The sequence below is a fragment of the Vigna umbellata genome, chromosome 1, assembly GCF_029865625.1.
Source record: "Vigna umbellata cultivar VRB3 chromosome 1, Vumbellata_1.0, whole genome shotgun sequence".
Lineage (NCBI taxonomy): Eukaryota > Viridiplantae > Streptophyta > Magnoliopsida > Fabales > Fabaceae > Vigna > Vigna umbellata.
In genome coordinates, this window is record NC_142165.1 from 94,019,951 (window position 1) to 94,031,189 (window position 11,239).

General features: G+C 29.3%; 1 protein-coding gene across 1 annotated transcript; it reads right to left on the minus strand.

The window, feature by feature from the left end:
* Positions 1 to 3,217: 3,217 nt before the first annotated feature.
* Positions 3,218 to 10,122, minus strand: LOC124827846 (putative glucuronosyltransferase PGSIP8). Its single transcript, XM_047300998.2, has 5 exons — positions 9,547 to 10,122; positions 5,306 to 5,564; positions 4,461 to 4,662; positions 4,207 to 4,354; positions 3,218 to 4,031 (listed from the first exon to the last, which is right to left on the minus strand). Exons 1-5 carry the CDS (start codon positions 9,843 to 9,845, stop codon positions 3,488 to 3,490), a joined length of 1,452 nt encoding a protein of 483 aa, XP_047156954.1. The 5' UTR covers positions 9,846 to 10,122; the 3' UTR covers positions 3,218 to 3,487.
* Between the last annotated feature and the right edge of the window lie 1,117 nt (positions 10,123 to 11,239).

The window sequence follows — 11,239 nt, forward strand, 5'->3', positions numbered from 1 at the left end:
ATTTAGATTAAAATTTTCGCCACTACACTTTGTACTGATATATCCATAATAAATTATTCATTTAAAACACAAATCGGTATCAGAAGTCAATGACATTTCATAGATTTACTAGACGAAGAAAATAGGGGAGAAAAAAAGAGAAAAAAGAAGTCAGAGAACACAGGCTGAATAAGCAGTCATAGAGACCTTTTACATTACCGATCGTTCTTAACGCTTGTTATCACTGATCGGCTCTATTCTCGGATGATCGGTTTGATAGTCATCCTTTTCATTACCGATCGTCCTTACCGATCGTCACCACTGATCGGTAAGGACTCTCAGATGATCGGTTGTACCGTTCGTCAGGTTCTGTTTACTTCTTGTTACTGTTCCTGTTGTCTTCTCTCTACCGATCATCTCTACTCTCGGACGATCGGTCGTATCGATCGACAGGTTCTGTTGTCTTCTCACTGCCGATCGTCTCTACTCTCGGACGATCGGTCGTACCGTTCGACAGGTTCAGTTGTCTTCTCACTACCGATCGTCTTCTCTCTAGGACGATCGGTCTAGGAAGCTGACAATCGGTCTAGGAAGCTGCTCGGTCTGCGTTTTACTTTTCTTAGTTGTTTCTTTATTTTTCTGTATAAATACTTTGTTTTGTTGTTTGTTCTGCAACTTTTCAATACAATTCTTTTTTTAGTTTGTTCTTTCTGGTTTTCTCTTTCTCGTTTCTCTGATCACTTACAAACAGACACAGGAGAAGAAATCCAAAAATATTAATAATGCCTTTTCGCTGTTACCAACATACAGCGTTCTTAAACTATAATTAACATTTTAGATTGTGACATTCTAAAACAGAATACTGCTAGGTTTTAACTTCAAACAACTCATCAAGTCATCACCATTGCATGTGTTCATAATTTATTTTCTTGATGTTTCTTGTAAATATAAATGTTAATAGGTTTGTATCTTTGTGGAGATAAGAAGCAAGTGTGATCATAATGTTTCATAAATACTCAATCACCATTATAAAGATATAATTATTAATTTATTTACAAAATATCTTTTATTTAATTATTGATTTATTTAAGCTAACTCCAAACTTTCTATTCTTCTAGTGACGATTTGTCCAAATATACTATAGCAAAGCTAATGAAATTACAGATTTAGAAAATCACCGTAAAAAGACATGATAAAGTGTTTTATTTCGAAAGATAGTATATATATAATGTTTTCTTTTAGTAAATACCTTAAATGTCTTTAGGTTATATAGTAATGGTATATGTATCCATGTATGTGTCTATATTTTTTTGTATAGTTTTTTTTTTTGAAGTAACAGAATCGGACTCACTTGTTTTGAAATGTCTTTTTTCTTCTAAAAGTACGCAAGTTTGTTAGTTTAAATTCACACAAAATTTGTGTTACTTATTCTATATTCAAAAAATTGATATGAATTTAGTACGAAAACCAAAATATTCACAATTTTACATTTTCAGTGATTAAAAATATTCCTTTATAAAAACAAATGTAAAAATGTCATATTTTTTAGAAATTGAAAACATATCTAAAGTTTGGAGTGTTGCTCCCTCCACTGCCGATATGCTCCCTACACCTCCTCAAATTCTTTTATTTTCAAAACCATCCTTAAGTTAATGGTTAACACTTTTTTACTTTTACCATGAATTTTTAATTTATTTTTCAAACCCTAATTTTACCTTATTCATATTTCCTGAACGCAACAACTGCACCCGTCTCCCATATCAACTCAATAGTCTTCTACCTAGTTGTTGATGAAGTACATAAAACTACCATGTATTCGATTATACCTAATAATTACTATTGAATTTTAGTTAATTAATCTTTTAAATTTGAATGATGAAAATAAAATTAATAATAAAAACCTATTAATCATTTAAGAATAATTTAAAATTTGTGTTCACATATTTCTATTTTTTTTTATTTAAACATATAAAATTGAATTTATTTTGTAAAAGATTAAATTTTTAGAATTTATATTTTGTTGCAATTCATTTAAATTTAATTTCTAAAAAAGTTAAATTTATTTGCACTAATTTTTCATATAATTTGATTTGAATATTGTGCTTAAGTTTTTTTAATCTAATCTAAGTTTATATTTTATTTTTTCAAAATTAAAAAATATAAAATATATATGTAGATATCCAATGATATAAAAAAATATACTACAATATTTTTTCAGATACTCAATCGATAACACAATGACTAACGAATCTGTCAAATTAGATACAACTAAGTAGAAAAAGATTGAGTTGACATGAGGTGAGAATGTGACTGCGTTCAGGAATATGAATAAAGTAAAATTGGAGTTTGAAAAATAAATTAAAAATTTGGGGTAAAAGTAAAAAGTTTTAACCTTTAACCTAATGATAATTTTGAAAATAAAAAAAATTTAAAGTGGAGAACATGCCCTGGTGGAGGGAGCAACACTCCTAGAGTTCTTAAGTCAAACTCGATCCAAATGCCAAGCTGTAATTTTAAAGTTTAGGCCCATTTATTTCTTCATGCTATAACTGGACCCATCTTTGGGCTCCCTCGGCCTGTAGAACTTTTTTTTATCTCAGTTATTGGACAAATTTCTTATATATATATATATATATATATATATATATATATATATATATATATATATATATATATATATATATATACCTTTCCAAACATTAATTAAATCAGTAATTTTTGAGACATGAAAAAATAATTTTTAAATAATAAGTAAACATTATATTTTTAAAGGCTTAATATGAGAATGGTGCTCATCAATTTCACATGCTAAAGAACATTTATCTTGATTATAATATACACTGTACGGATATTATTAACAGTAAATTTTAAAAAAGGTATTAAATGTTTATAATTATTATACTTGTATAAAAGAAACGTAATAAAATTCTATAAAACATATTTTAAAATATAAATAATAGTTGAAAAAAAAATAAGATGATGTGTAATTATATTTTGTCCAAAATATTATTATTTATATAATAAAAATTATAAAAGAGAAATAAAATATTCATTTAAAATTGTTATTATCCATCTCCCAAGTTACCTCTCTCGTCAACATGATGAGAACTTGTGTGACATGAGGTGTGCACATGAAATTTGAATTCTGATTGAAACATACTAAAGTAACTCCTAAGATTATGTTCTCTCCCACTATATTATGTTGCTCTCTAAGTTTATATGTAATATGAACAAGAGATTGAGTAAATGTTAAAAATTTGATTACACGAACCAACAGTGCAATTGTTACAGTATGAGAAAAATAGCAAAACAATCTTTATATACACACACTAGCTGCCGCTGGTAGTAAGTGCAACATGACCTTCTGCCTCCAAAAGAATAGAATGCATATAATTTCAACCATAACAAACATCTTGATGGAGCTGAATCCATGGCACTTTCTCCCCTTTAATTTTTCATTGAACTTTCATCTATGTCCCAAGCATTGTAGCATGACCAATTTGACAGTTCAATATAACTTATTAAACCAAGAAGGGGGCGAAGATTCTCCTCCTATTCTTGGCAGAAAAGCTTCCCTTTCTAGAGACTGGTGAAGCCCTGTCATTATCCTAGTCATAGATGCCCACACAAATGGTGCAGCACAGAATGCATAACCAAAAACGCACAATGCTCTCACTACCCCATCTGAATACCAAGGAAAAGCCATGACCATCAAGACACCAACAATTCCAAACCAAGGCATCAAAACTGGCAACATGGGAAGCAGAAAGGCATTGATTGCAACTGAGCACAATGCAAAGACACCAAGCAAGTAGATTGGCCATCCTAACAAAGGATGAACTGTGTGAGGAATAATGAAGAAGGGTGTCGTGTAAGCAGCAAGGATGCTCCACAATGCCACCAATTTCAGAGTGTTCTGCACCAAGCTGATGCTCTTGTCAGAGCGCCTATAGCACAACTTTGAGAGGCTTGGCCTTGCAAAACGTGTCATTGCTATTATGCCCAAATATATTGCTGATTGAATAAGTATCACCGCCATCTCCGCACCATAACTGCTCTAAATAATACGCCAATTGTTACGATGGTTCATATTTGAGTGGAATGTTATCATTAAAATAAGCTCAAATGATGTGCAAGAAATCAAAGTGGTCCTAGAAAAAATGTAAAAAAGAAAAGGAACAGAATCATCTATGAAGTCTGAAAATTTGAAATGAAATCCAATCTTACCCCAAAGTTTGACGACGTTTATCATGCCACTGGATGCCCAATGGCAGGACAGGCCAGGACCACCAATACCATGGCTTCAACCATGGTGCTCCTGGGAATGTGATCACACTGTTTGGTCCACAGGGTATGCTCCAGCGAAGTTTAAGATCTGAACATGTAAGAAATGGTATTAGCATGCATCAAGTTTTCAGGAGTGAAGTTTCAAAAACTAAACGATGAACATTCCTTTTTGTTTGTAATATATACATACTTACAATAGTAAGAAGCATCCATCTGATAACCTAAAGGAAGCCTATATGTTCCATCAAGCCTGGTCCCATTAGATGGTGGATAAAACATTGGCTTATCAAGCAACTCTGGGAAATAGCTAGCTATGAAACCCTGGTCTGCACCATCAGGATTTTCTCTCCCATTTTCCAATTCATGAACCATGTCCTTGAACACGGCCATTGAAGGCTGCAAATATCAAACAGTACAACACAGATAATCTTAGATGATCATTTTTTCAACATAAATAACGTTTTGAGTTAAGACTAGCATACAGTACACTTAACTTATTGGATCCACCACAGATATTCCCTAACTGACATGTGATCTATTAAATTTAAATGCTTTCAAATGAGCCTAATCAATCTAGACTTAAATAATTTGACAACCTAAGAAACAAAGGTGATTTTTTTATTGCATCAACAAAATGTATGTAATGCTTCTTAATCAGAGCTCTAAAGATAGTCAATAAAAAAATCTAAATGATTAAGATTAGTTTGGAGGTGGTAATACACACTCTTGAGAAAACTAATCGTACAACTTGTTATTATACCTTTTTTGTCCTAACAAAACTATGCTATTAAACATAAAAACACTATTAAAAAATTAGTTAAGATTTGAGTAATTTTATAGACGGTCGTGTAATGAGACTATAATGATAATTTATAAAGTGATTATGATAGAAATTGATAAATTTATCATACATACTAGTATTAATGTAAAAAGAAACTATAACGCTCTTTTATGGCATCTATATACAGTTAAAAAAATGTGGGAATAATTATGGAAAGTTTGGAGTTATATCGCAGTTTCGTAGATGGTGAAATTGTACCTGCAAGACGAAAAGGCCCGTGTGGAACACACAAGGATTGATAAAGACCGCACAGAACTGTCCACATTGAAACAACTCGTCAGTGTTGTGAAGGAAGAGGTTGTCTGCGTCCAACATCACAACCCTGTCATACTCCACTAAGCTCCACGCGTACAGTTTGTTCAACGATAACTTGAATCTCTTGTCAAAATTGTCTTGATGCTTATATGGGTTCTCCAGATTTTCCACTCTCACTACTTTCGCACCATCTTCCTTTTCACTGGACAACACACCAATAACAAACAACCCTCAGTTATTGTTCATACACACAAAAATTATCTTCCTCATTTATTTTAAGCCTCCAACATTTATTTCTACATGATCGTAGGGACCACTACACACCACCGTCTAAAACCCTAGCCATCAGTTTCATGTAGCACAACTCTAATTTTTAATGCCAGTTATCTTCAAGCAACTGTACCCATCATAATTATGGAATATAATAAGAATATCTATTGTGAATAGTAGTATATCAAGCTTAACGTTTTATTCATTTGAGGCTTACCAAGTAACATCATTTTTTTCATCATGGCATTGTTATCTTTTTTCTTGGAAGTTATAAGTGGCCACTGGGGAATTGACCCAACCAACGAGATACTTCAGTTTTAGAATTGATAAATCCAAATTAATTGGATCCGCTCAAATATCTCTCTAATATCACTTGACTATTTAACAATAATATAAAAATATATTTATCTATTTTTAATACTTTATTTATATTTTCGTTTTAACTTTTGAGACATATTTTTTTTTGTACTCCTCCCTTTTTACTATTTTTATTTTATAATTATTTAATACTCAACCCAATGAAACGAATACTACCTAAATAAATCAGCTTGAATCGACTTGGATTAAAAATTATCGAAGAATATAAATACTTGTAATTTTTATTTATTAAGATATCGATTTTTAACATGAACAAAATTACATTGGACAATGCAAAAACAAAGGAGGATCCTAAACTTAAAGGAGATAAAGTTATAAAATCAAACTCTCGTTTAAATTTTTAAGGTTGATGCGAATTTTCTGATACGTATTTTAAGAATACTAATTATAAATTGAAACTAATTTTTCATTAAAAAACATTAATAGAGAATATATTGGTGTGAACGACAAATACAATAATGCATGATTACATTAGTGATAATATTAAGAAATAGCCAAATTTTGTGCAATGAATTCCACTGCAAACGACGTGGCACGACCACGACACAATTAGAGAAAAAGAATACTATGACAAGAAGGGTGCTTTTGTTTTAACCATTGAAATGAACGATAAGTGATTGGTGCACCTATTTCTTTTAAAAACAAATGTCCTAAATGCTTTCCTCATAATTGTGCAAGACTAAATGACACATCTAACTTAAAATCCCATGATAAAGTAAACTTAAACAAGACAAATGAATTTTTAAGGATAAATAAATTATTTCAAACACATTGAAATGCAATATATCTGTAAATGCCTATTTAAGTGGACATTTCAAAACACCCAAATTATGGACAGTAAAATCCAAATACCTTTAATATGTAAAAATTTGAAAGAAGAAAAACACCTTAAAATAGTTTCTCTTAAAAAACAGAGCTTGTTAGAATCGACATAATAAATAGTACTAGCTTTTACTATCAGTTTTGGTGACGTCAATTTTTTTTAAGTAATAAAAAGAAATATTTTATTGATAAAAATGTTTATTATATATTTTTAATAAAAATAAGTTTCTCAATAGTTTTTAAAATATTTTTATGTACTTTGAATTAACTTTAACAAACTAATGTTAACAAAATTCAAAAACTATTTTCCTTTGCACCATGAGCAATTTAATATATTTATTATTTTTTATCATTATAAAATTAAATCTTAAATATTCAATGATTTAATTTTTAATACTATCATTTAAAATATCATTATAAAATTAAATCTTAAATATTTTATATTTTATTAATTACTACCATTTGAATACTCATTCTTCTACAAATATGCAACAGACAGACTTCACTTTTTAAAAATTTAAATATTAGCTTAATCTACTAAAATGAGTAGAACTTTGTAGATCAAAGATCGTCAGAGCCATTCTTGATTAAATAGTAATTAATTTTATTAAAAAAAAATCTACTTTCTCCATCAGGGCTAAACGGTATTTATTAATATGCCTATTTTAAAAAGATCAAATTAAGTTAAATTTTAAACATTCATTATAGTATTAGTTATTAAAGTTTTTAATTATAAAAATAAACTTGAATTCGGTATAAACCTAATTATTAATAAAAATAAAATTAGTAAAACTGAAATTTGTTTCAGTATTATAGTTTATCATTAGTCATTTTAGTTAATACTGAAACAAAAAAAAAAGTTAGATTGATTAAAAAGTAAAAAGAAAAAAGTAATTGATTTGGTAAATAATGTAAAAGAAAATATGACAATTGGATTTGACATAAAATGCCATAAAACATGCTTCCTAAAATAAGTAAGAAATGAAAAATATTTTCTTTTCATTAAAAATAGTACTTGTATTTCTTTTCAAATAAATAAATATTAAATAGAGTGCCTTAAGTACTTTCCAATAAATGTATGATTAAAAAAAAGTTTATTACATTAACAAACAAAAACTTGCTCCCTCGTTTACACAATGAGTTTAAATTTCCTTAGCAGTTTTTCCTACTAAAATAAATAAGGCACTTTTGAAAATAAGTTAACTAGAATAACTTACTTTTTTTTTAATAAATATGCTACTTTAAGAGAAATTTAAACACAACTTTTTAAAAATAATACTTCGAACAAATGTATTTTGTTAAGACTAAAACTGCACGGTGTGATAGAAGGAGGAATTTTTGTTTTTCCAGAGAATTAATTTCTTCAAATAAAACATTAAATGTCCCTCTATAGATGCTGTACTAAAGTATTTATAATTTTCAACAAAACAAATGTGAACTATAACTCGTCAAAAGAAATGTCCGAAAATATTAATTACAAAAATTACGTATCACACTTTAATAATGTACATATGTTGTTAGGAAAATAATATATATATATATATATATATATATATATATATATATATATATATATATATATATATATATACACACACACGTTATTTATCTCATATTTTTCTATTTCATATTTTTTATTAAATTAATTTTATTTCTCGAGAAACGGATAGTTCTTTTAATAAAATAAAAATCTTTACAAAATATTGCAAAGTAAACATCACAACAGACTAAGTTTAAATATAGTTTTTTAAACATGTTTTGATTATTTTTTATTTGCTTAAAAAGTTGCAGTAATTTATAACTGAAATTTTATTATAAGTAGATGATACCAAATAAAGAATGTAAAGAATGGGAGGCACATAAGTTTGATCTATTAAAGAAGAGAGTGTAAAGAAAAAAACTCAGTTATTTAGAAAAGCATTTGCCGACCGCAAGAAACAATGACCAAATAGGAACAAGACGCGAAAGAACCATCCCATTTCTCAAGGACGTTGATACAATCGTCAAACGCCCTTGAACTTCACGCGCAATCCCAAACACACAACACAACACAACAAATCACGTGTCATGTGACAACTTACAACTCCATAACAAAACAAGGGCAAACAATACCCTTATCTTGTCATCCCATTAAAAAAATCTCAGATATAATGAAATTGCTGATAGCTACGTTTTTTTCGTGAACGTTTTAAAAATATACCTATTTCTCTGTAAAAAATACTACGTTATATAAACCAGGTGAAAACACTTCTTACAAAAGACTAAGAAACAAATAATACCAAAAAGCACGGTTAGAAATAAAAGTCTGATGAACTTTTAACAAACAGTTGAAAGACGTGCACTAAAAATCTTATATTATGTTGAATAAGAAGGTTCATAAAAGATTTTAATGAAATCTTATATTTAGGAATTTGTATTATGTTAAAAAAAAGGTTTGGGATGCAGAAAGTGAGTGTGTGGAGCCAGGTTTTGGATTTTGAAGGGCTTTGGACGTGGACGTTCAGACCCTAAAAGCCATTATAACATTGTGCGCTGTCACTGTACTAGCTAGACTACACCGCAAACCCAATTGACGCTCCCAATTTCTCAACCCTACCCAAACCCATTTCATTTTCCACACCATTTCTTCAGTTGCAAGCAGAGCACAAGAAGACGCAGATAAAGTAAAACCAAAACTAAATAATTAAAAAACATTATTATTGAGTGGGACTTACAGAGCTCGAATCCAGCGAGGAGGGACATCGAGAGAAGCAATGACAACGCGATCGGCTTGAGCGTCGAGCGTGGCCAGCGATTTCAGGAGTACGCGTATAGCTACGTAGAATTCGTAGTCTCTGGGCGTACCTACGTACATCATGGTGGCGTACGCGTTCCTTCTGCTTTTCTCTGTCTCTTTCTCTTTCTCTCTCTCACAGGACACACACCACAATCCCGATAACAACACCGCCATCACCACCATCAATCTCATCAAACCTCCGTTACTTGAGCAACGCTTCTTCTTTCCCCACGCCATCCCCAAATTAGATAAACAGGTAAATTAACTCTCGATTGAAGGTGGTGGTGTGTGTTTGTATAAGAACTGAAAAAGCTGTGCTGTAGTGGACCTCTTCGGTTCACTTTGAACGTGTTGAAAAGTGAGATGGCTGAATAGTCTTGGTCAGTTTGGGGGGGCAAACGAGGGAAAGAAGCTCTGTTATGTGTAGAGAGAAAGAAGGAGGAAGCAGCTTTTGAGTGGTACCCCTCACACACACCGAACCAATCTTTTCTCTCTCCCTCATATATAATTATTAACTTCTAATGTCTTTATTAATATTTTAATGTCACTAAATAATAAGGTTATATCACCTTATAACATAATGTTTTTAATTATAAATTATCATTCTCAAGTTTCTGGTATCTGGTCCAGTAGTTTATGAAGCGAACTCACTTTATTGTTTGTGTATAATGGAATTTTGAAAAGTTAAGAAGGAGAGATTTTTTTTCTAAAATTTCTTTAGGCTTACGTTACCAAGAGGATAAATGAATATATAAAAGCAGTAGTTATCTGATTATTATATTTTTTTAATAATATGTATTTATAGATCTTTTTAAGTTATAAATAAATAGATATATTAAAATATTTTTTTTGTTCATTTTTTCGATACATTTTTTAAAGATGAAACTGGGAGTTCAATACTCTACCCCGAACAATACTTTAGATACAGTGATAATTGTGTCATTCGAAGGACTTTATATTAAATCATTTTTTCATCATAAATTTAACTATTGTAATTGTTGAATTTTTGTATTTCATATTTTAATCATACCAATAATATCTTTTCATATTGTAATATATAGCTAACACCAAATTTTTAACTTATATTTTAAATATCTAAGTATTATTTTAAATACCTAATTTTTAAAAATTTGAATAACATGATTGGCGTTATTAAAAAATGAGGATTAAAATTATATAAGTATAATACTAGAAAATAGGGGTGGCAAATGAGTTAGTCTAACCTATCAAACACGTCGAATTAGTCCACCACTAAAAAAAATACCCCATAAATAACAATTTGTCCTACCACATAATGGGTTAACGGGCTGGTCTGCCACATTTTTTAATTTTTATTTTTAAAATTTATTTGTGTATATATTTATAAATATTTAAAACATATTTAATCATATAAATATTTTATAAAATTTTAATTGATTAATTATTATTTTGAATTAGATACATTTAAATAATTATCTATTTACATATTAAATTATTTTACATTAACTAGAACTTAATTTATAGGTTGAAGATTTAAGTTATAATAATAATAATGCATATTTACACATTTATAAAAATACAATATAAAAATTCAAACTTTTTAATTAATTAAATTTAATTTTCTAAACCAAGAAATAAATAAAATAAAAACA

What these genes read in the sequence shown, in the direction of transcription:
- LOC124827846 (XM_047300998.2), bottom strand. Translation starts at nt 9,845, where the DNA reads ATGGCGTGGGGAAAGAAGAAGCGTTGCTCAAGTAACGGAGGTTTGATG. An exon ending in CCTCGCTGGATTCGAGCTCT is followed by an intron (nt 5,565 to 9,546) that starts GTAAGTCCCACT and finishes TGTGTTGTCCAG; the next exon opens with TGAAAAGGAAGATGGTGCGA. An exon ending in CGGGCCTTTTCGTCTTGCAG is followed by an intron (nt 4,663 to 5,305) that starts GTACAATTTCAC and finishes TGATATTTGCAG; the next exon opens with CCTTCAATGGCCGTGTTCAA.